Raw genomic sequence first — 25,344 nt, 5'->3', positions numbered from 1 at the left:
TGCAGGCCTGAGGGCCGTGAGTGGCCATGACTGGGGTGCTTCAGGAGAAGCAGGTCTCCTTTTCTAGTCATGGGTGGCGAAGACCGGACCTGCTGGTTGCTCATCTCTGCGTCCCCATAGCACACCTGGGAAGCGCGGAGTCCGCGGTCACCCAGGAGCTCCTCCGCCCACTGACCGTGCCCACCCTGTCCCCCAGGAGCCGCTCCGCTCCCCTCGGCACCGTGACCGTGGCAGTTAGAACCGGGGACCGGAGTTAACTGGGCCAGGCAGAGGAATTGCTTTAATCGCAACCACAGCGGGTCACACAGCTTTGCTCAGCTTCCGCCCCACCAGGGAGAAGAGCCCTTCGTTGTCGCACATGGTGGAGGAGTAGCTCTGGCAGATCACCTCGAACCACTCGATGGAGAAGCCAGCCTCCCTCACCGCAGCCTCTATGGCCTCCCGGCCCAGGCAGAGGCTGGAGAACCGCTGCTCGCCGATCATGTAGTAGCTGCTCTTCAGGGCGTCCACCACCACCAGGAAGCCCCCCGGCTTCAGCAGGCCGCCGAGGTTCCGCAGCGCGGCGCGGTAGGCCGGGAGGTCGGGGCAGGCGGCGTCCAGGCACAGGGTGCTGAGCACGCAGTCGGCGGCGGGCAGGGACACGGCGCCCAGCGGCCGGCTCTGGGTCACGTCGCACTTCAGGACCTGCTTGACCGCGCGTCTCAGCTTCTCCTCCTTCTCCGACCCCTCGGCTCTGAAAGACACAAGCCGGCCAGCGCCGCTTGCCACCTCTGCGCGGGAGAACCCCGCATCTCCTCGGTCAGGGCTGAAAATGGCAGGGGTGTCCCAAGGGGTGTACCCTTGGGGACATCCCTGTGGGAACAATGGAGAAAGGGAGGCATGAAGGGCCATTCTGCATGTGAAGGTGACGCTGTTACCCTGCGCTGGCCTCTGTCTTCTTCTGAAGTGGGTAAACGCCCACTTCTCCCGTGGACTGGAATTACTCTTCCTCCACTGCTAAGAACACTGCCTGGCTCATTTACTGCTGCTGCTACTACTACTACTACTACTACTACTACTACTACTACTACTACAATGTTTATTTATTACACTTGTCTCCTCTGTCAAACTGCAACACAGTGGCCACTACGCCCATTCCTATCAGGCAATAATGGCTTTAAAATGTGGAAACAGGGGAGCCTGGGGGGCTCAGTCATTTAGCATCTGCCTTCGGCTCAGGTCATGATCCCAGGGTCCTGGGATGGAGCCCCCCATTGGGCTCCCTGCTCAGCAGGAAGCCTCCTTCTCCATCTCCCACTCCCCCTGCTTATGTTCCCTCTCTCACGGTCTCTCTGTGTCAAATAAATAAATGAACTCTTTAATAAAATAAAATGTGGAAACAGTATTTCTGTGTATCTGCTGATCAGGCTGGGGCAGTGAGTGGGGTCCTCCGCAGACATGTACAGAAATGGTGGGTAACTGCAACACGACCACGGCCAGGGCCCCTCTAGAAAGAAGAAAACCACCAGTTGCTATTCTCGAACCCCAAAACATATTCCAGATAGAGAGCATGTTTTCTCAAGGGGACCCTTTTCTCAGTGGTCTTGCTCAGAATGCCACCCTTTTCTGCCGAATCAGGCCGTTTCCTGAGAGAAAATCAGTTTGTAAAAGAGGCAGAGAAGGCGAGGGCAGGAGATGGAATAGAGGGCCTTGGATCCTTTTGGAATTTGTTAGGGGAGGTTTGAGGGAACAAGCCGACGGAGGAGCATATAGAGTGAACCCGAGATATGGAGAAAGAAGCAGCCGCAAATCAGAGAGCTAAGGGAAAAGCAAGAACAGGTGTTTAAAGTGCCCAGAAGGCCCCAGAGCCTGAATTACAGGAGGGATGACTGGATATCCAGCACTTTGAGGAAGTTAATCAAGAGAGAGAACACCAGGGGTGCACATCCAGGCCTACATTCAGTCAACACACAGTCCGTTGGCTCCAGAAGAAGACTGCCCCTTGGGCAGCAGGGCTTGACGGAGAGAATGGCCCAACATCAGAGCAGATGGGAGAGGGACTTACCCTGGGATCACTTCTGGCCGCCAGGAAAAGTCAATGGTTTAAATAACACTTTGAAAGGTACCTCTACATAGAATGATTTGAGGTAAGAGCAATTGGTTATGAACATCCTATTTCAATATTTAGTTAAAATCTTAAACCCAGCGGTGCCGGCTTAACCTCAGCTGGTTAAGCATCTGCCTTGGGCTCAGGTGTGATCCCAGGATCCTGGAATCAAGCCACGTGTCCAGCTCCCTGCTCAGTGGGGAGCCTCCTTCTCCCTCTGCCCGCCACTCCCCCTGCTTGTGCTCTGTCAAATAAATAAATAAATTCCTTAAAAAATATCATAAGCCCAGTGCATAAAATCAGCTATTTATAAATATCCTTTATAATTTTCCACTTAAGAGGTTTAGCAATAAGCACATGAAAAAAATTCTCAACATTTTTGGTCATCAGAGAAATGCAAATCACACTGTGAGATGCCACTTCACATCCACTGGGACAGGTGTAATAAACAAGACAGTCACAAGTGTTGGCAAGGGCATGCAGAGACGAGAACATCTCACGCTACTGATGAGAATATAAAATGGTCCGGCTACTTTGGAAAACAAGTCTGGGGGAAGTTCCTCAGAAGGGTAATCACAGAGTTACCGCATGACCCAGAAATTCCAAGAGAAATGAACACACAGGCCCACACAAAAACTTGTACCTGAGTAATTACAGCACCATTATCCATCATAGTCAAAAGATGGCGACCACCCAAATGCCCACCAACCTATGAGGAAATAGACGAGGCGTGGCATACCCATGCAATGGAATCATCGTCGTATAAAGGAATGAAATACTGATTCATGTTGTAACATGGAAGAACCTTGGAAACAGGTTGCTAAGGGAAAGAAAACAGAAGCAGAAGGTCACATATTGTATGATTCCATTTACATGCAATGTCCAGAAAAGGCAGAGCTACAGAGACCACAAGCAGACCAGGGGTTGCCAATGGAGAGGATCCAGGAAATGATGGGAATGACTGCCAGTGGGTCCAGGGTTCATCTGGGGAGTTATGAAAATGTTCCAGAACTGGGGTGAGAGTGCACAACTACATGAATATAATGAAGACTACCGATTGCACACTTTAAATGGGTGAATCACATGTGATGGTAATTTTGTCTCGGGAAAGCTGTTATACCAGAGAGAGAAAGAGAAGTAGCTTAGCAAGGCAATGGCTTCAGGGAATTCCTACCACCCAAAAAAGCGGGAGACACAAGGAATGATAATTACCTTTGGTCGGGTCTAGCTACTCTCCTATCAAGGGTAAAATGGTAGTAGGGTGACCTGTTTGTCCTGGTTGGTCTGGGCTTTCCTGGTTTTCCCCCTGAAAATCCCATGTCCTGGGAACCCCTCTCCGTCTTGGGCAATCAGGAAAGGTTAGTCATTCTAAAAGCAAGGAAGTCAGTTACAAAGCTGCCATTCCGCCTCCTAGAATGTGGACGATTTGACCAAACATTTTAAGAATAAAAAATAACAATTCAACGTTATGGAATTCTGTGAAATACAGATTTATTTAGGTAAATTAATCTAGAGTAGAAAAATTCAAATAATCTATCTGCACATCCGGATAACCAAAGTGCAGATAAAAAGCCAAGGGAGTGACAACACAGTGTGTTTTTTGAACGTGTTTCAAGATGATCCTCTCCACTGGGAACACCGCAGGCTTGTGTATTTAAGTGATGACGTCAGAAGCAGGTTGGACCTCTGTGCCCTATTTCTTGTGTGTTAAGCTATTTGAAAGACACCCATTACCACAGAGCTAGTCCTTTCCAGTCAGTTGATGATGGAAATTGTTCCCAAACAGGGAGACACACTGCGAAGTCTGGAAAGCTCACAGAGAATGTGCCAATTTAAGAGGGAAGTTAGCTGGAAACACTCACTGCCGTGAAGACCCGCTTGTCCCTGGGACCGCAGGAAACGCTGGGGGACTCGGTGGCCCCGCTAGCTATGCCAAGATGCCACCTCAGGGCTTCTCAGCATCTGCGTTGTGCCCACTGGCAGGGAAATGCACTGGCCTGGAGACACAGGCAATTACTGCTCAGCTACACATTCAGCTCAAGGGTTAGGGAATCAATACACCCCAGAAAGGAGTTAGGCGGTTCCACAGGAAGCTAACAGCAGTGTACTGTTCCTCTAGGTCTGATGATCTGCTCTTTTCAACACATGTAAAAAAGGTCAGTTCTTTCCTTTATAAATATGCATTCCCCAAAGCCTGAGGGAGCTGGGGAGGGATGGGGAGAGAGGGGATACAGAATAGGGCTCCTGGGAAGAGTGTTTGGTGAGAGTGTATCCCCACATCCCAAGAAATTACCCTGAGTTTTAGAGGAGGGTCCTCCTGCCCTGTCTCTGCAAGGCAGCTGGCGAACCAGAAGCCCCTGGATGAGATCTTTCGATGACATTCACCCCCCAAAGCCCCATTGCCAGACATTCCAGCAGGCCCTCCTGAGGGAGAACCAACAAAATGTGTAAAGGATATAAAAAGCTACATAAGCTTGGATATCAGTGTAAGGGCTGTATGAGCCAGGAATAATCGTTAGTAAGCCTTTGGTGTAGGCCACAGCTGAATCAGGTGAGAGACAGACATTTCGGGAGGGAGAAGTTAGAAAGCAAAAGGCATGCAGTTATTGATTTTACCATTTTTTTTTTTGAACCTCTGTGATGTGGTAGGAAGGGTGCCGGGTAATGGGGACCCAAGACAGAACAAATGAAAAACAGATCCTATCGCCATGGGGATTACAGTCTGGAACAGTCTGGAGCGGAGGGGAGAAAGAATCCAATGATCATCCACAAAAGTGACAAATTAATACTGTCATAAATGCGAGGAAGGAGAGGGCCATGGAGCCAACAAAGGAATGTTGGAAGCTTGAGTTGGTCTAGAGTATCAAGGAAAGCTCCTCCAAAACGGAGTCAGGTAAACAGAGACAGAATAAAGGAGAGTTCACTAGGCCAAGGAGAATAGGGAGGGGGGGAGGATATTCCAATAAGGAGGAATGGCATGTGCAAAGGTCATGTGGTGGGTGAAAAGACAGAAGGAAGACCAATGAAGCTGGATCTCAGAAAACATAGTAGAGTGTGGCAGGGAGTGAGGCAATGGGGTCAGCACGTGCCTAGACCAGACAGGGCTTTGGGGACCATGTTAAGAATTTTGCTTTTTATACTAAAAGCCATGGAAAGTTATGAAGGGGTGCTTAGGAAGAGAATGGTATAATCGGATCTACATTTCGAGGCGATCACTTTGGGACAAGAGTAGAGGTGGAAGGCCAGTTAAGAGAGGGGGTTGGTGGCTTGGGCCAGGAAAATAGCCTGGATAGAAAATATTGGAAGACGTACTGGTTTGAGAGAAACTCCGAGGTAAAATGGATAGAACTTGGTGCAGTTCAGAGAGCATGGCCGGGAGGGAGAAGGCAAGTTTGGCTTCTAGTCTTCTGGCTTGTTCAAGTAATTAGATAATGCAACACCCAGAGAAAGGAGAGTACACGAGATGGAGCCAACTTGGGAAGATCAGAGCTCGATTTGGGGCCCTTCCAGACACACAAATAGAAACGCTTACAATTTGAAGGAAATGGCCAGGTGAGGTTTCCTCAGCCTGCCCTGTGCCTCTCCCCAGAGACAGAATGCAGGGAGAACGTCTAAGAAAGGCTCGCTTCTGAAAGGGGAGTCTTTTCCTAGGTACCACTGAAACACTCACTATGACCGTCAAGATCTCGAAGCGGAGAAGGAATACCACTCTTTCACAAGACATGAAAATACAGAGATGCTTCAGCATAGAGGGACTTCAAGAGCTTTGTGGGACAAATGCGCCCCAAGTGTGTCTATTTTGGGCAAGAAACCTATTTTTAAACAGACACGAGAATCTTTGTACAGAGAACATTTACTTCATCTCTACAGGTGCTCAAGCTTCCTTCTGTCAGGCCTGCGGAGGAGCTGCTCTCTGTAGAGGCCCCCCCATGGGATGGGGGGCTCCGGCTTCCCTAGGCCCCTTCTGGCCGCCCTGAGGATGGACGGAGGAGAACTTGCAGAGTGTACCTGTGACTCATTCCCAATCACCAGCATGCTGGGAAGCTCTGTTCTAGACACCACCTTTTCTCAAACTGCAAAATGTTTACCATCTCCCCCCACAACAGATCTCATTAAAATGCGGATCCTCTGGTTCTGGTGGTGGGGAGCAGGGCCCGAGTCTGCATTGTTTTACAGGCTCCCAGGTGATACGGAAGCAGCTCAGTCTGAGAACCACAAGGGAGGTCGTTGCCGGCAATTTCCCAGAAACCGAGAGGTCCGTCAGCGCCGTTTCTAGGATTTCTTCAGGTCAAATCTCATTTTCCTTGATTCGTGCCAGAATATTTGTATCTTAGCAGGTGACTCTCTGACTTGAGAAATAAATAACATGAAGCCAGAGTTGGGTACCACTGCCTTACAACTTCTCGGATAGTTTTAAAAGTGACTGGTCCCTAAGTGTATGAATCCCATTGCCAAGGCCGAGCAACAGGAGACAGCTCCAGTTGTCTTTGGCAGCAGTAGGCACAAGAAACAGCTTCAGATAAAGAAGGAATAATCTCGAAGGAAATAGGTTGTGGGCTGATAGAGGTCCTTGAAGATGCAAGAGAGATGTAAGTCGAATAAGATCGCTATCATTCTCAAAAGAGTTGAAGCCACAGGATCTAGTACAAGGATAAGAATGAGAACGCAGAATTTTACTGCCAAAAAATACAGTTCCTTACTTGAACAGCGATCAGGAAGGGGCCGTTTCTCGGGAGCCAGTTGTTAACAAGCTGATGATTCTACCATGAGATAAGCAGCAAAGCTTTTTACTATCCTGCTAGAGTTTAAGGGGTTCATTTCTGCATGAGATGGAAAGGCTTGTGATAGCCAGGGAAATTGAGAAGAAAGTTTCAAAAGCCTTCTTGACATATGATTTGGACCTCAGAAAGATATATTGTCTGGCTGACTGAAAACTCTCTTATAAACGTTCCCTGAAATTCTATAAACCCTGGGAAATTCCTTATTTATTCAATCATCTTGAATATTGCCCAAATCCTCATAGCTCCAGGGTTTTGTTTTGTTTTGTTTTGTTTTTATCCCTAGTTAATACCAGTTTCATTCTGTGGAATCGCCTAGTTGATAGAAAAAAAAGAGGCTTGAAATTATATTTATTTTGAAGAACATTATCTTCAGTTTGAAGACCACAGCTAGCATAAAATCTAAGTAAGGAGCTTATAGGTTAAAATGGCATATTAAAGTAGCCTCTCAACTTCTTGCTAAATGCCAGAGGGGGGGAAATGGAGAAATATTTAGGCAACGTTAAACAATTTTATGGTGTTGTTCACATGTAAAGGCAACAAAAACATGTTCCCAATATACACAGGCTTAGAAAATGTCATTTACGTGTTCTTGAAAACCTTATTTGAAAGTCTACGCAGTGGACCAAAAGATGAATCAGAATTAAAAACTAAACAACTAGAAAAATCATATAAAATGAACATAAAATTAAAATGTTCACATCATTGCAAATACGATTACAAACTGAAAGCAAATGTCCAAACTGATCTCAAAAGAAAACATGAGAATGATGCTTTAAATTATAATATTTGGATTTAAAATCTCCAATTTTAAAAAAAGATTTTATTTATTTAATACAGAGAAAGAGAGAGAGAACAAGCAAGGGGGAGGGGAGGAGGAAGGGAGAGAAGCAGACTCTCCACTGAGCAGGGAGCCCAAAGTGGGGCTCCATCCCAGGACCCTGGGATCATGACCTGAGATAAAGGCAGACACTTAACCAACTGAGCCACCCAGGCGACCCTAAAATCTCCAATTTTAACAATAAACACTGTGGAAAGAGATGACAGAAGGACTCTAGGTATCAAAAACTGTTAAGGTCCTCATTTTATGAGGAAGAAAAAAATTACTGATTCTTACCTGACACTGGTATGCTGAGAGAATTTGTTTCTAACAGACCTGCATTTTAAGAAATGCTAAGAGAAGTTCTTCAGGTGAAGGGAAGTGATGCCATATGGAAGTCTAGATCTGCAGAAAGGAATGATGAATACCAGACAGGACAGATATGCAGATATCTGTCTATACATATATAAAAGACTGTATGTATGTATGTGTGTGTGTGTGTGTGTGTGTATGTATATACATATATATATATATATATAAAACTGTCATATATAAAAGACTTTATATATGTTTGTTTAAAATACTACTGGCTAATATGAATATACTTAAAACTACCAAACTGTATACTTAAAAATAGTTCAGATGCTACATTTTATAGTGTGTTTTTTAACCACAATAAAAGAATAAAGCAATAAAAAATAAATAAAAGCACTACTGGCTTTTTAAAGCAAAAATAATAAGGGCGCCTGGGTAGCTCAGTGGGTTAAAGCCTCTGCTTTTGGCTCAGGTTGTGATCCCAGGGTCCTGGGATCGAGCCCCACATTGGGCTCTCTGCTCAGTGGGGAGCCTGCTTCCCTTCCTCTCTCTCTGCCTGCCTCTCTGCCTACTTGTGATCTCTGTCTGTCAAATAAATAAATAAAAATCTTTAAAAAAATAATAACAATGTATAATGTTATTATATTATATATATATAATATATATAAAGTAAAATATATGAGAGGTGCATAAGACAAGAGTGGGTTAAAGGAATTACACTGTTATAATATCTTATGTTCTTCATGAGGTAATAGATATGTCGAAAATACATACTGAAATTTCTAGAAAAATTACACATGCACATACATGTATACACCCCTACAAAACACAAAAGAGGTCAATAGAAAAGATTAGAGTCAACAGAAAAGATAAAAAGGAATACTAAAAATCTTTATATCTGTACTAGTGGAATATCAAGTTATTACACCAAGGAGAAGCAGGAAAAAAGGCATAAATGAACAACAAAACGGATGGGACAAGTAGAAAATATACACCAAGATGATTATCAGTAATTACATTAAATATAAGTGAACTAAAAAATCCAGTTAAAAGGCAGAAATCACCACACTGGATTGAAAAACAAGATGTACTACTTACCACTTGTAAGAAAAACATTTTAGGTATTAAATTAAAAAACCATAGGTTGAAAACAAGGGTGGAAAAGATATACCATGTCTATTAGTTATCTATTGCTGCATTATAGATTACCTTAAAACTTAGTGATTTAAAATAATAAACACTTATCTTCCAGTTTCTGTGGGTCAGATACCTGGGCACAGATTAGCTAAGTACCTCTGATGCAAGGTCTTTCATGAGGCAGTGTTGGTCATGTCTTCAGTCTCATTTGAAGGTAAAATTGGGGGGGGGGGGGTTGCTTCCAAGCTCACTCCAGACAAGCAAGTGAGAGGGGGGTATCCAAAAGGGAAGCCATAGTATTTTTGTAAGCTAATCTCAGGACTAGTGTCCTAGTATTCTGCTACACTGTACTTGTTAAATCCAATGGAAACCCAAGGGAAGGCAATTAAACAAGAGATGAATATTTGAGCTAAGATTATTGGGAGCCATCTTCGAGGCTATCTACCACTCCATCCAAATACCAAGCATAAGAAGGTTGATGTGGCCATATTAATATCAAAGTAGACTTTTTAAATTATTTTCATTTTTTAAAAGATTTTATTTATTTATTTGACAGAGAGAGACACAGGGAGAGAGGGAGCACAAGCAGGGGGAGTAGGAGAGGGAGAAGCAGGCTCCCCGCTGAGCAGGGAGCCCAATGTGGGACTCGATCCCAGGACCCTGGGATCATGACCTGAGCTGAAGGCAGATGCCTAATGACATCTAGGTGGCCCCAAAGTAGACTTTAAGACAAAGTGTATTACTAACAGTAAAGGGAGATATTTCTTAAAGATAAAATGGTCAATAAATCAAGAAAACAAAACAATCCTAAAAATATATGCAAGTAGCAACAAAGCTTCAAAATGTATGAAGGAAAAGTTGACAGAATGATGGGGAACAAGAGATAAATCCACAATCATAATCTGAGATTTTAATACCTTTCTATTTGTAACTGATAAGCAAAAAAAATCACATAGAAAATTTGAAAAATACTACCAATCCACCTGACTTAATTCATATTTATAGAAACTACACCTACAACAGGTTGATATACATTCTTTTCAGTGTAGAAAGCACATAGATTGTTAACCAAAATAGGCCATATGTTGACCATAAGATCAATCTCTGACTACAATAAAATTCAAATAGAAACCAATAACAGTATCTAGAAAATCCTGAAATTTTTGGAGATCAAGCAACACAATTCTAAATAATTCAGGTCAAAGAAGATATCACAAAGGAAATTAGAAACTATGTTGAAGGGGGCACCTAGGTGTTTCAGTCAGTTAAGTGTCTGACTCTTGATTTCAGCGCAGGTCAAGATCTCAGGGCTGTAGGATCAAACCTCATGTTGGACTCTATGTTCAGAAGGAAATCTGTTTGAGATTCTCTCTCTCCTCTCCCTCTGCCTCTTCCTGTTCCCTGTGCTCATGCTCTTTCTCTCCCAAATAACAAATAAATAAATCTTGTTAAAAATTAAGAAAATATGCTGAGGTGGATAATAATAAAAATATGAAGTATCAAAAATCATGAGATGCAACTAAAACAGTTCTGAAGGAAATGTATGGCTTTAAGTGGCCAAGTTAGAAGAAACAAATGTGTGAAATCAATTATCTAAGCTTCTATCTTCAGAAGCAAGAAAAAGAAGAGCATATTAAAACTAAAGTAAATGGAAGAGAGAAAGTTAGAAAAATAAAGCCAGAATTCAAAACAATTGAAAATGGAAAGACAATAGAAAAAAATCAACAAAACCAGAAGTTGGTTCTTCAAAAAGGTTAATAAAATTGGTCAATCTCTAGCAAGCTTGATCAATATATATTTTAGAAGACAAAGTGCCAATATCAAGAATGAAAGAAGGAAGATCACTAAAAGAGTAATAAAGATATATTGTTTAAAAAAAACTATGATGATAAAATTGACAACCAAGATGCATAGGACAAATTCCTTGGAAAATATTGCTTATCAAAATGAAGAAGAAATGGAAAATTGAAATAGCCAATAAAAATATTATTTTGAATTTTTAAAACTTCACACACATGAAAAAAAATCCTTCGTATAAGCCTCATTTAAGGAAGGAATCATTTAAGGAAGAAATAATACTAATAATACAAAAACACTTTCAAAAAACAGAGGAGGAAGAAACATTTTCAACTTGTTATATGAATCTGACATTATGCTGATATCAAAATCTGCTAAGCATATTATAAGAAAAGGAAATTATAGCTCAGTATCCCTCATATATGTAGATGTAAAAATCTCTAACAAAATATTAGCAAATCACTTCCAGTCATACATAGAAAGATACTGCTTTAACAAATGGATGTATATTAGATTTAAACATTCAAAAATCTTCCAAAATCATTCACATTTTCAGAATCAAGAAGAAAAATCATATGATACTCTCAATTAATTCCTCCAAAATTGACAAAATTCAACATTTAACTTAGAATTCCCAAGAAATTAAAAATATAAAGAAATTTCATCTGATAAAGAATATCTGTGAAAAATCTATACCTAATATATTTAATGATGAATCACCGGACATTTTTTTCTATGATGTAGAGAAAGGCACATATGTCTACTCTCATCTCTTCTATCCAACATTGATAGGGAGGTCCTAGACATAATAAGGCCAGAAAAATAAATAAAAGACTTATAGTTAGAATAGAAGAAGTAAAACTATTTTTATTTGCAGATGATATAAGACTGTACCTAGAAAAACCTCTGGAATCTACAAAAAGCACTATTAAATTTTATTAGTGATGTCCACAAGGCTATAGGACACAAGGTCAATATATAAAAATCAATTGTATTTCTCTATACTAGCAAATTTTTGAAAATTGAAATTTAAAAAGTACAACTAACAATAACATTAAGAAAATAAAACACAGGACAAACTTAACAAAATATATACAAAAATTGAGAACTATAAAACATTACTGGGAGAAACTAAAGAAGTCCTAGATAAATATATAGAGAGATCATGTTTATGGACTGCAGATCCCATATGCCCATTCTCTTCAACTGAATTGTAAATTTAAAGATCACTATCAAAGTCTCAGCAGCCCTTTTTGGAAGAAATAGAAAAATTTATTCTAAAATTTATGAATCACCCAGGTACCCCCAATTTAAATATTTAAATATTGGGGGCTCCTGGGTGGCTCAGTTGGTTAAGCATCCACCTTCAGCTCACGTCATTATCCCAGGGTACTGGGATCGAGGCCCAAGTTGGTATCCTTGCTCAGAGGGAGGCTGCTTCTCCCTCTCCTTCTGCCTGCCACCCCCCCGCTTGTGCTCTCTCTCTCTCTAATAAATAAAATCTTTAAAAAAACCATAATTTAAAGATTTTACTTACTTTACAAGAAAGAGAGAGAGTGCATGACCAGGGGAGGGGCAGATGGAGAGGGAGAAGCAGACTGCTCACTGAGCCGAGGTTTCAGCCCCAGGACTCTAGGATCATGAACTGAACCCAAGGCAGACACTTAACTGCCTAAGTAACTGAGCCACCCAGGGACCCTAGTTTATTCTAAAATTTATTTCAAAATATAATGGCAATAAAGAAGCTTTTACACAGTAAAGGAAACCATCAACAAGAAAACAAGGCAGCCTACTGAAGAGGAGAAGTTAATTGAAAATGACGTATCTGGTAAGGTATTAATAACCAAAATGTATAAAGAGCTTATACAATCCAACACCGAAGAAACAAAAAATCTGATTAAAATGGGAAGAGGACCTGAGTGTTTTTCCAAAGATATACAAATGGCCAAGAAACATATGAACACACACTCAGTATCACTGATCACCAGGGAAATGCAAATCAAAACCACAATAAGATATCACTTCATACCTGTCAGAATGGCTATAATAAAAAAGACAAGAATAACAAGTGTTGGCAAGAATGTGGAGAAAAAGGAGCCCTCATGCACCATTGATGCAGCCGCTTTGGAAAACGGTATGGAGGTACCCCAAAAAATTACAATTGAAATACCATAGGATCCAGTAATTCCATTACTGGGTACTTACTCGAAGAAAACAAAACACTAATTTGAAAAGATATAGGCACCCCTATGTTTACTGCAACATTAGTTACAATAGCCAAGATTGAGAAGGAACCCAAGTGTCCATTTATGGATGAACAGATAATGAAGAGGTGGTGTATACATATATACAGTAGGGACTATTACTCAGCCATGAAAAAGGTGATCCCCCCCCCATTTGCAACAACATGGGTAGACCTAGAAGGTATAATGCTTAGTGAAATAAGTCAGACAGAGAAAACAAACACCATATGATTTCACTTGTATGTGGAATTTAAGAAAGGAAGGAAGGAAGAAAGGAAGAAAAAAAAGGAGACAGATAAAAGAAACAGACTCTTAAATACAGAGAACAAACTGGTGGTGCCAGAGGGGAGATAGGGGAAACAGGTGAAGGGGACTGAGAGCACACCTATGATGAGCACTCAGTAATGTCCAGAATTGTTGAGTTGTTATATTGTACACATGAAACTAAGGCTATATATTAATTATACTCCCATTAAATATATTAAATATAACACATATATTTGTATACTAAATATAATATATGTGTGTGTAATATATGTGTGTTATATATGTATATTAAATATAATATATGTGTGTGTATTATATATGTATATAATGTGTATATTATATATATATGTAATATATGTGTGTGTATATATACACACACTTATATATATATAATGACATTAAAATACCAGAATAATCTTGAAAAAGAACAAAGTTGGAGGATTTACCTTATCTGATTTCAAGACTTACTTTTCCTGGCAAAAGGGTTAAAAGACCAGCATAAACCCCATGGAAGTTTAGTGACTCTGCATACAGCAAAAACATTAATTGGGAAACAAAATATAAAATTCCTATTTGTTCATACCTTTTATAAAGAATTATATAAACAAGTCACCTTGATAACTTACATCACAACCCATGCTGACTATCAATAAGTGTAGCAGCAACATGTAAGAAAATAAATGTGAAGTTTAGAATACTCCAACTAAGCTAGAATTCAGCAGACCATGGAAAAAGAATGAAGAGGTTAAAGAAATAGAAGCAGAATTTAGAGTTAGTTTCAGAAGAGAATCTGACTCAGGAATAAACACATTTAGAGAAGCCAAGAGAATCAAATTTAAGTGCACATATAGAAAAATGAATTGACCATCACTCCAGAAGAGGGTAGAGGTAAACATATTCCTTAGGGACATGTTAAGATCACATGATTTTACATTTATCCCTGGGATTCGGGAATATTACTTCACTCCTCCTGTTGTTCAAGTTGAGAAACACGGACATCGTTCCTGAGACTTTTCCTCTCATCATTCTCCATGACCAATCATTACCAAATTTTTATCCAGCCTATCTCAACAAGTCATCTTAAAATCATCTTCCTCTCTCCATCACCAACCAATCCAGTAGTCTAAGCTACCATCATCACTTACCTGGATTAAAGTGTCTCCTTTCTGCATCTTTCATTCTCCTCTAAACCCTCCCAATCCATTCTCCACACAATAGCCAAAGGGAGCTTTGTAAATGTAAAGGAGGGGAGGGTCACATCACTTTCCTGGCTACACCTCTCATGCCTTCTCAGCACACTTGAAGTACAGGATTGTTAGCCTGGCCTCAAAGCCCTAAGTGATCTGAGATGTGCCTGCCTTCCCCGACATAAGGTCTAGGAGACTTGAGGCTTCCTCGTCTTGTCCACCAGTCTATCCCAGTAGATAGGACTATGTGGCACCTCATATGTGCTCAATCTGGGTTCGTTGAATAAATGAATAAATGTTAGTTCCTTTAACCAGGAGCCAAAAACACTTGTTTCTTGAAGGGGTTTGTCTTCCTGGGAAGAAAGAGCCCTTTCCTGACCAAAGCATGGGATATGTTCATTAAAAATAGCTATGCTTTGGGGGCACTTGAGTGGCTCAGTCAGTTAAGCGTCTGCCTTCGGCTCAGGCCATGATCTCAGGGTCCCGGGATTGAGCCCCGCATCGGGCTCCCTGCTCAACGTGAGTCTACTTTATTTCCTCTCTCCCCCTCCGCCCATGTGCACGCGCGCTCTCTCTGTCTCTGAAATAAATAAATCTTTTTTAAAAAACAGGGATATTTTCCCATTGTGAGCAAAAAGGTAAGGAAAGAGATGATGCTGTGCCACACAGATTAGTATATGCGCAAAGGTGGAGGTGCAAATACAGGGAGAAGTGGATTGGAGAAGGACCGTTACTTAAAAAAAATGGGCAAGAGGGTGGAGAAAGAGAAAAAAAACAAAGCAAAAAACCTATAAGAGCAGGAAAAGAAAATGTAGAAATAGCGGAGCATATAAGAAGTAGCAGATGGGGCCCACATGATTGGAAGAGGAATATCGAAGTGGTCTTTTGATACGGTTTGCAAAGGAGCCTGCGGGGCCTCGGCAGCCACCAGAGCAGCAGAGACGTTCTGCTGCTGGAGGGACAGTCCCCTGCGCAGGACAGCGGGACTGAGCTGAGCCGTCGCAGGACAATCGCCAGAGGAAGGAGGCACATCAGGACAAGAGAGAGACAAAGTGAAATGCAGAACGGGCCACCTCTGTCTATAGGCTATTGACTGGTTCTCATGTGGAAAGAAATTAATCATTTAAACAAGACTTATTTGCATAAATCGACTTGTAGACAGAGTGAGCTAAGCTGTCCGTCATTAGCCATGAGTATGTCAAGCTCTGATTTTTGTCGATGGTGAGTGACAAATCCTTTTCAGATAACTCCTTTATGCTGCTAATCTCAGTTCGAGAACCTGGTCAGCTTTTTGTTGTGTCTGGCGGTGTTAGCGTTAGCTGCCCTCGCGGTAGCGTCCCCTGCCCTGGGATGGAGGATGGCCCTGACAGGCAAGCCCGGACACCCAAAAGCTGCTGGTAAGGAGCTGGTTTCACCTCTTCCCTGAACTTGTCCTCCACGTCGCTATCCCATGGACCCTAACCCACACGCTGCGCCCTGCACTGTCCTGGGAAGGTTTTGTCTCCTCTTGGCTCAGTGGCCGTCTCCTTCATTCTCCTCCGTGTCTTCTGCTGTTCTGGTGCACACACCTGTGCACACACTCACTCCCACTCCCCTCTGGCTCGTTCTCCCTCTCTCCTTCTTATTCTCCATCTGGATTTCTCTCTGGTCTCTGTTTCTTTTACTTTTTAACTTGGACTCTATGGATAACTTGTGGGTCAGAAAAATGAACCGTCCCTCAGGTACCATGAGAAAGCTGGGAAGCAGGCTTTGGTTTCTCTACCTGTTCCCTTCCAGCTCGCACACGTAGGTCACCACTGGGGACCAGTCAAAGGCCCCTGGTTCCTTCTTCAGCCACTTCTGCAGCTCCCGCAGGTTCTGGTCCGTATAATCGGTGACAATGATCTCCTTGAAGGATTCACAAGCAGAAAGGAGCTGGTAGATGGTGGGGCCGGAGCCAATGTCGATGAGGAGGTCCCCTTTCACGCCATCTGGTTTAGAGGAGGCAACAAGGAAAGGGGTTCGGACATCCTATGACGGCAGCCAGAGCTGATACACACAGTCTTCACTCGCACTGTGTGAGAGAGCCCTAAAGACAGACCAGCTCTCTACTCATTCAACCCTCAAATCCTTTTTTAAATATCTTTGCATTTTCCATTCCCCAATCCAGGCTGGAGGCATGCTTCTGGGATATTTTTAGGTGCAGGAGAAGGAAGACAAGATCTACATCTGGTTACAGACCTCTGATCCAGAAAGACTGCTAAACAGAAAATGTAAAAACTATTAAGGAATACTTCTGGGGAAAGTTAAAATTGTTTTTTAAATTGGGTCATTACGTCTCTCTCCAGAAAGCATCCAATTCTTCCTACGTTGGGAGGTCTTTTATCTCATGCACACTCGCAACATTCCTTTGAGTTAGAGTAAGTACTAGAATCTTCACTTTTTAAGCGGCCCATCATGGTTAAATGGCTGGCACTGGTCACCTAACAAACTTCTGGCTTCCCTTTGCACAAACACATGAGATCGTGCATATAAAAGCTCTTTGTAAATTGTAAAATATCCATACCAAAAAATCATTGGTGTTCATTCTCCTTAAATACATAAGTAACATCGAAAGGGCTGTCACATAGCAATGATTAGACACAAGCCCAGCCCTGCCCTGACATTTCGTCTGTATGTCTCATAGTTTGGCGGAGAGACACACAGATAACATACAAACTTACCCAGGCAGAATATCTTGAAGAGATTTTTCAGGAGATGCCTGAGAATCTCATTTTCTGCAGAGTGTTTGGACCCAAAGTTGTAATATTTTTCCAGGTAATCCCGAGGGTTAAAATGTCTCAGGTAAGTGTCCTTGGAGGTGAAGCTAGTTTCCATTGTGGCTCGCTCTTGTGTCCACCACCCTCCCACCCTCTCCTCCAGAACCCATGCAGTCAATGTGCAAAAGTTGTCTTTTTAAGTCCCAAGCTTCAATCTTTCTTCTGTTAGAGCTCAGCCCACGCCTTAGAGACCAATGTTTGGTTAAACACTAACAGAAATGCACCAAGAATGTTTTGGCTGTCCTAGGAGGTGATGAAACTTTTGGGCAAGGGCGCCTACGAGATGTGTGTGTGGGAAGGGGAGGGCTGTGAGCTACATGCAGTTCTCGGCCAAGGGGTGAAGTTCAAGTGCGGGAAGAATCATCTGGGCTCATCTGGGAAATCATTTAGCTCACAGAAGAACCACGAAGTTTGGAGAGGTGGGTCTTCTCCCCAGAGCAACATCATTCTCGTAATGATTCTCCCAAGAGAGTCACAAGGAATGGTTTAAATTTAACGGTCATAAAGGAAGAGGAGAAAGAGGATTAGGAAATGTCTTTAGAGCTAAGGAACATTGGCTAAAGAAGGAATTGCAGATGAGAGAGGGTAAAAGAGCAATTTTTAGAAACCCGGATAAGGTTTCCTCCAATTCTGGGAAGGCCACATTCCTGTAATCTTCTTTTCAAGCTCTACACGCCCCTCACTTCCCTCCCTGTGCACCCACATCTCCCCAGCAGCTGCCAGTTCTCCACATCTGGCAACCACCTCCTCCCCAAGCCTCCCCACTCATTTCAATCCATTCAAGTCCTGATGGTCCTTTCAAGGGGAAATTTGGAGAACTTCAAGAACTCCTTACCTTCCCTTTTCTGGACTCACATTGCCCTTAGAATTAGCTCATTCAGCCGAACCCTTGCCTCTGTCATTCGTGTATTTGTTCCTGGTTTTGTCCGTGTCAATCTTACTTCCCAAACTAAGCATTCACGGGAAGGATGCCTGAAAACCACCTTTAGATCAAGGCCTATGGCTTAGCCCCCTGCCTATCACACTGACCAAGGAGGTGTTCAAAACACTGGTTGATTAGTTGACTCTTGTCATATCGCAGCAAAATGCAATCACAGTTGAGTGCCCCATATTCCACGGGAGATGACTTCGTAAGAGCCCATCTGGCTACCAAGCAGAGAAACTCACTCAAAGAAGTTCAAGTGAAAAAGGAATTATTAATAGGAGAATATAGTGGAAACACATTGCAGGGTATCTAACTGGTTCTCATGAACCAGAAAGTCATTAGGCAACTAATTTCTCTCCCCCTCTTTCTCTTCCTCCTTTCCTCTATCCCTTTGTCTCTCTTTGGAGGGCGAGGGGCCTTGATTCTCTGCAAACTGGCTTCTCTTACTCATCCACTACACATGGCTCCATTTGGACCATTCCCTGTGCTGGTCTCTGCACCTGACCTTACAGAATCTTCTAACCTACCTCCTCACAGCTGGCCAGCTGGGTCTGCATGATCCAAATCCAGTTCCTTAAAGAGAGAATCTGCCTGGTCAAGTATGGGTCAGTCATTGACTCTTCTCAGCAAATATGAGGGTTGGGAAGGAGATCTGTGTGGTAATGAGACTGCCCTTCACAGGGACTTAGATGGAACAGACAAATTGTCTCATATTACTGTGACTTTGGACCTGCAAAGTCAAATCACAGATGGGAAGGATGTAGAACCAATTCAGAGATGTCTGTGAGTGGCTTGAAGGCACCACAGCTAATACACCCTACTTCTCCCAACTACCCGGGAAGTGGAGTCCATCCAGCAGGAAGCATCCTGAACTCAAAGTCAAAAGACACAAATTGCCATCCTGATTTGCCACCAACAATTCATAGGACAATAGTGGTTAGAAAAACTAACTTTTGAGATCTGGAAGCCTCAGTGTTGGCACATAAAATGGGATGATAAGAATATAGGAGAGGAAAAAATTTCTCATTTCCCATCTTTGGGTTTCTGGCTGGACCTAAGAATTGACTGAGAAGAAGAAACTGACACGAGCCAGATTAATTTCTTACATGTACATAGGAGGCTTCCCAAGAGAATGAAGACCTCAAGAAGTGACCATAGCAGGAAGCTTTTATATGTTTAGACAAGGAAACAGTATGTGAAGAATTGACAAGGCAGAGGGGTTTGACCTAAGGGTAGTAAATGATAAATAAGTAAGAGGGTAAGGTTGGTTTAATAGGGTTCACGTGCACAGATTTCTCTGTACCAAATTCCCTGTCTCTGGTCATAAGAATGTCTTCCTTCCTCCTGGTACAGGGAGGGTACCCTTCATAGGGGACTTTTATTTCCTGCTTTCAGGAAGAAAAAGGAGGATCACGGTGTCCTTCTTGGGTCCACTGGTTTTTTTGAATGCCTTTAATTCAAAATAATCAAATGCCAAAGTGACATACGTTAAGGTGATGTAATTTGGTTTTCTTTAATGGCATCTTTTGTGTTCAATGTTCTTTGTTCAAGGTGTTGAGAAATTTAAACCATAGCTTCCCTCCCATTGAATCCTTACCTTGGGAAACAGACCCTCTTACCACTCATAGGTTGGTTTAACAGGAACTTTAAAAATAGTGGTTCTGTAGCTTATATGCGGCTTTGTGACTACATACCCCTTGCCCCTCATCCCATCATTAATTTTTTCCTGCCCTTTTAGGAAGTTGCCAAGATTTATAGTTAGAATCAGATTTCACTGTAGATAGAAATCTGCTCCTGTAGCCACTGCACATGAATGTCTGTTATCATCAGGAATGCATGAATATACAAATACACATGTGGCAAAAATGCACTTCCAAAATCAACAGCCTCTGGAAGCTTTTCTAGAATGAAAAGGGTTTTGTTTTTGGGTTTTTTTTTTTCTGCTTCAGGGTTAACATAGACTCTATGAAAACAAACTGTTGAATCATATAAAACAAAGATCAGATTTTTAAATCAGATCCTGAATGGTTCCAACAAAAATTTAAATTTGTGGTTTATTTCATTATCCCTGTAAGGGCCTACTTAGCCAGAGCAAGCCATTTTGTTGTTTATGCAGTAAACTTAGATTGACCCGGCCCCCCGTCCCCCACCTCACCGAGAATCTTACTTAGAAACAAGTCCGGGAAACCAGTAAAATATGGCTGACCAGCCCCTGATAACAGAGCCCATATACCAGGACGTGTCAGGTCAGGGGGAGATAACAGAGCCCAGAATGCAAGGATGAGTCAAGCCAGGTGGAGGCATCCAATCAGGAAAGCACCTCCCTAAACACCAAAGAATGTGGGTCCTGCCTTTTGGGTGACTTTCGGATGCCAATTCTGACCAGAGTGATAGACTAGTTCAAATAGCTACTATAGGGTGTGGCCAGGCTCAACTACATGGCCTTTGCTCTATAAAAGTTAGTCTGTGAGGCTGGGAGGGGTCGCCTTCTCTGTGAGAGGTGGCCCCAGCTGGTCGGTTTGATTCTTGCTGCTTGGCATAAAATAAAGCTTTGCTTTACCTTTGCTTTGTATCGGTCTTATTCCTTTGTCCACGGACCCTTCAATCCCAAACTGCATTTTCCCATTTTCTTTCTCAATGGTCCACTGTGGAGTTTTTCTCAGAAGCAATTAACCAAAAACCCTCAACTCCTTTCCCTAGCCATTGTGGCTAAAAAAAAAAAAAAAAAAAAAAAGGAACGTCACATCCCAAGCCTAAGAAAGATGTATACATGAAATGCTTCTTGCTTTATCCTTATTATTTGGAGTCCCTGGGTATCTTATTTTCCTTTTGAAATGAATTCAAGAACAGTGAATATTCTGGAGGCGAGCACGAGAGAAGTCCTTGAGCAGAGCTACAAAAGTATAGCTCATGGACACTGAAGGGCACATCAGCTTTTCCAGTGGCCTTCCTGCCAGAACTGTATTCCATGATGATCCCAACAGGCTCCCGTGATCAAAAAAACTGATAATGTCTTGGGCATTGGCTTGGGAAAGCAATCCTCTCATGTGGACAAAACGTAGTGAAGACAGTTCCAAAATTAATAGCTTCTGGAAGGAGCAAAGAGCAAGAAGGAAGGAAGAAAGGAAGAAGAGAGGCAGAGAGAGTGAACGGGAGGGAAGAATGGAGAAGTGGAAGAAGTCAAGAAAGCAAGCCCCTCGCACACAGCTGGCAGCGTGGGCCATTGGTGGATGCCCTTCCCATGTGGTTGGCTCATAAAGCATGTGTTGGTTACCTCAGGTGATGACCTCGTGGGAAAAGAGTTCTACAATACTGGTGCACAAAAGAGCAAGGTCTGAGACACAAGAAAGAATGAAGGGCCCCTGGATGGCTCGGTGGGTTAAGCCTCTGCCTTCAGCTCAGGTCATGATCTCGATCTCAGGGTCCTGGGATCGAGGCCCATGTTGGGCTCTCTGCTCAGCAGGGAGACTGCTTCCTCCTCTCTCTCTCTGCCTGCTTGTGATCTCTGTCAAATAAATAAATAGAATATAAAAAAGAAAGAAAGAAGAACAAACAAGGACCCTAACTTGTGGGCGATTCTAATAGACATATAAAAAATAAGATCAGAGAGCGCCTGGGTGCCTCAGTCGGTTAAGGGTCCAGTTCCTGATTTCGGCTCAGGTCCTGTTCTCGGGGTTGTAAGATCGAGCCACACATGAGGCTCCACACTCAGTATGGGGTCTGCTGGAGATTCTCTGCCCCTCTTCCCACTCATGCTATCTCTCTCTAAATAATTAAATGAAACCTTTAAAAAATTTTTAAGAAGTAATGTCGTATGCGGTTAAAAATAAGCAAGATGGAATTAAAAGACACAACAGCAACAGCCTGTAAGTTTCAGGGGAGTGTAAATACATGGGGTTGAAGTGTTCTAGGTCCTTGAATTATCCAGGAAGCATAAAAGTATAGATTATCTTTAGACTCTAGTAAGTCAACAATGCATATTGTCACTCCAAACACTTGATGGTGTACTGCCCATACTCCCCTGGCACTTGTCATGCCTGTTAATGTTTTTCTACTGCAAGTACCTGAGCCTGAGGCTTTTCTCTGGTTGTAGGGCAATGTTTGGCCCCTACACAGAGCAGGACAGAAAACATGGGGAGCTTCTTCAACAGTCCTCAGGCCCTCACCCACTGACAGATGAGAGAGGCTGAATAATTATGCCAGCTTCCTCACTCCTGCAACAGGAATGCTGTGACATGTTCTCTGCATTCTCACAGAAGTCCCAGCAGGAGTGAGTGAGTCCCAGCTGCCCACAGCAGGAGCTGGCTCATGAGTGGGGTCTGATTGGCTCCCTTTCTTTCTGTCACTTTCTCACATCTCACCAGTGCCTTGTGGGATGCAAAGTAAAATACCTATACTCTGATTTTAGGCATTACAAAAATAACTCAACTAAATTAGTAGAGAAGAGGAAATGGAATGACCAAAAAAAAAAAAAAATCAATTCAGGGCGCCTGGGTGGCTCAGTGGGTTAAAGCCTCTGCCTTCGGCTCGGGTCATGATTCCAGGGTCCTGGGATTGAGGCCCACATCAGGCTCTCTGCTCAGCGGGGAGCCTGCTTCCCTTCCTCTCTCTGCCTGCCTCTCTGCCTACTTGTGATCTCTGTCTGTCAAATAAATAAATTAAAATCTTTTAAAAAAATCAATTCAGAAAGAGGCAAGAACTAAGAGAGAGAGAGAGAGAGAGAGAAGACACAATATAGATCTGTCAGGACAAAAAAAAGTGTATTTAAGAAGGCAGGTGATGTGGAGTTATAGATAGACAAAAATATCAGTAAAAACACGTAATACAGACAAAAATATCAGTAAAAACACGTAATACCTGAGCAGAGGATTCATCAGCTGGACTTACTAGATGTGTATAATATACCATATCCAATACTTACACGTTTGTTTCAAGAATACACAGGTCTTTAAAAATTACCCCACACTTGCTCACAAAGCAAGCCTCCATGTATTTCAAAGGACTGAAATGATATAGAATATATTCTTTGACCAACACGTTTAAGTTAAAAGTCAAAATACAAAAAGATAACTAGAATATCCTTATATGTTTGGAAATTAAGAAATGTATCAATAAATAACTTAGAGCTCAAAAAAAGCAATCATAGTGAAAATTATAAAATAGTTTGAACTGAGTAGTAATAAAAGCGCTACATATCACAATTGGTGGGTTAAAGCCAAAAGAGTATTTAGGGGGAACTCTACTCCTCAAATGTACACACTAGTAATGTAAACGGGGTTATGAAGTTAGAAGAGGAATAGCAAGCAGACATAAATAGGAAGAAAATAATAATACAGACCAGAAACTAATAAAGTAAAAAGCTAAGATCCAATAGGGAAGATCAGCAAGGCTCAGAAGTCAGCTCTCTGAAAAGACTAATATAACTAGCAAATTTCTGGTTGGAATGATCAAGGGAAAAAAGAAAGAGAGAGAGAGAGAGAGAGAGAGAGAGAGAAAGGCACATACACCCAATGTCAAGAGTGAACATGGAAAACTCATGGTCATACTGCAGATATTTCAAAGGTGGTAATTAGACATCATGAGTAACTTTATGACAATATATTGAAAATTTAGATGTGTAAATTCCCAAGTAAATATACAACACATGCAAAACCTGAATTGTCCTGTAAACATCAAAGAACTTAAACTGAACACGGTTCCCACACAAAACCTTCAAGGCAGAGGCTTCACAGGTGAGTTCTAGCCTACATTCAAGGAATCAATAATTTTAGTCTTCTACAAACGCTTCCAGAATGTAGAGAACGAGAAAACAACCCTCAACTAATTTTGTAAGTTCAGCAAAACCCCAGTAGCAAGGTACTATGGTTATTTATGAGAAAGAAAAATTACAAACTAAAAAATCACTCATGAATACAACTACAAAATCCTAAACAAATTATCATGTAGTCCATAAAATAGCAAACACTTACACCGGGCTTACGAGGTGCTAGACCCTGGTTTAGGCATTTTGGATGTGTTACTGAAGCTGACAGTGGTTCTCTGTGAGAGGTACTATAATCTCCATTTCAGGATATGAGGCACAGAGAGGTTCAGTAGCTTGCTCGGGTCATCCTTGCTAGGTAGTAGTATGGCTGGGGTTCAGACCTATAGAGTCTGACTCAACAGCCTATTCTTTTAGTAGTTACACTATGACCAAGGTAGATTTATTGCAGGAATACAAGGCAATTTAACATGCAAAAATCAATTAGTATCAATTATATTTACATATCAAAGGAGAAATGCCTTCTGATCATTCAACAGACATCCAGTGGGGGGAAGCTCAAAGTCCACTTCCATTCCCAACAACAATAAAACCTCTTGGCAAACTAAGAATAGAATGTAACTTCCTTAATGAGATAAGGATTATCTACAAAAACTTCAACAAATATCATATTTAATGATGCCACATTTAAAAGCTTTCCCTTCAATTTGAGGACAGAGAAGAGAATGCTGATGATTACCAATTTTATTCAGTGTTCTATCAGGGGTCTTGGACAAGTAGATAAGAAATATAAATAAAAGGTATAAGGATTGGAAACAAAAAGATATAATTATTATTTTAAATGGAGAGTGATGATATATAGAGAATATTTTAAATCACCTACAAAGAAACTACTGGAATCTGAGTTTAGCAAAGTTTCTGGATACAAAGTGAATATAAAAAACTTAATTATTTCTAACCAGCAACAGTTATAAAATGAAATTTAAAACAGACTTCATTCACAATGGCATTAAAAAATGAGAAGTACCTAGGAATAAATCCAACAAAATATGTACAAGATATTAATGGAGAAAATTATAAAATTTTATTAAAAGACATTAAAGAAGACCTAAATAAATGGAGAAATAGACCACTTCATGGATTGAAGGACTCAATGTTGTAAAGATGTCATTTCTCTCCAAATTGATTTATAGACTCAGTAAAATCCCAATTAAAGTCCCAATAGGTTTT

General features: G+C 41.9%; 1 protein-coding gene across 1 annotated transcript; it reads right to left on the bottom strand.

Moving 5' to 3' along the window:
• Positions 1–249: 249 nt before the first annotated feature.
• LOC116862630 (nicotinamide N-methyltransferase) lies at positions 250–17,559 on the bottom strand. The gene is made up of 3 exons (XM_032849984.1): positions 17,333–17,559; positions 16,393–16,600; positions 250–733 (listed from the first exon to the last, which is right to left on the bottom strand). The coding sequence occupies exons 1-3, from the start codon at positions 17,484–17,486 to the stop codon at positions 301–303; spliced, it is 795 nt and encodes a 264-aa protein (XP_032705875.1). The 5' UTR covers positions 17,487–17,559; the 3' UTR covers positions 250–300.
• Between the last annotated feature and the right edge of the window lie 7,785 nt (positions 17,560–25,344).

This window comes from Lontra canadensis, unplaced genomic scaffold, assembly GCF_010015895.1.
Source record: "Lontra canadensis isolate GAN:19392208 unplaced genomic scaffold, GSC_riverotter_1.0 scaffold281, whole genome shotgun sequence".
Classification (NCBI taxonomy): Eukaryota; Metazoa; Chordata; class Mammalia; order Carnivora; family Mustelidae; genus Lontra; species Lontra canadensis.
This window is presented reverse-complemented; position numbering and strand designations above follow the sequence as displayed.

What these genes read in the sequence shown, in the direction of transcription:
- LOC116862630 (XM_032849984.1), bottom strand. Translation starts at nt 17,486, where the DNA reads ATGGAAACTAGCTTCACCTCCAAGGACACTTACCTGAGACATTTTAAC. An exon ending in CTTCAAGATATTCTGCCTGG is followed by an intron (nt 16,601 to 17,332) that starts GTAAGTTTGTAT and finishes CCTCTAAACCAG; the next exon opens with ATGGCGTGAAAGGGGACCTC. An exon ending in TGCGAGCTGGAAGGGAACAG is followed by an intron (nt 734 to 16,392) that starts GTAGAGAAACCA and finishes TGTGTCTTTCAG; the next exon opens with AGCCGAGGGGTCGGAGAAGG.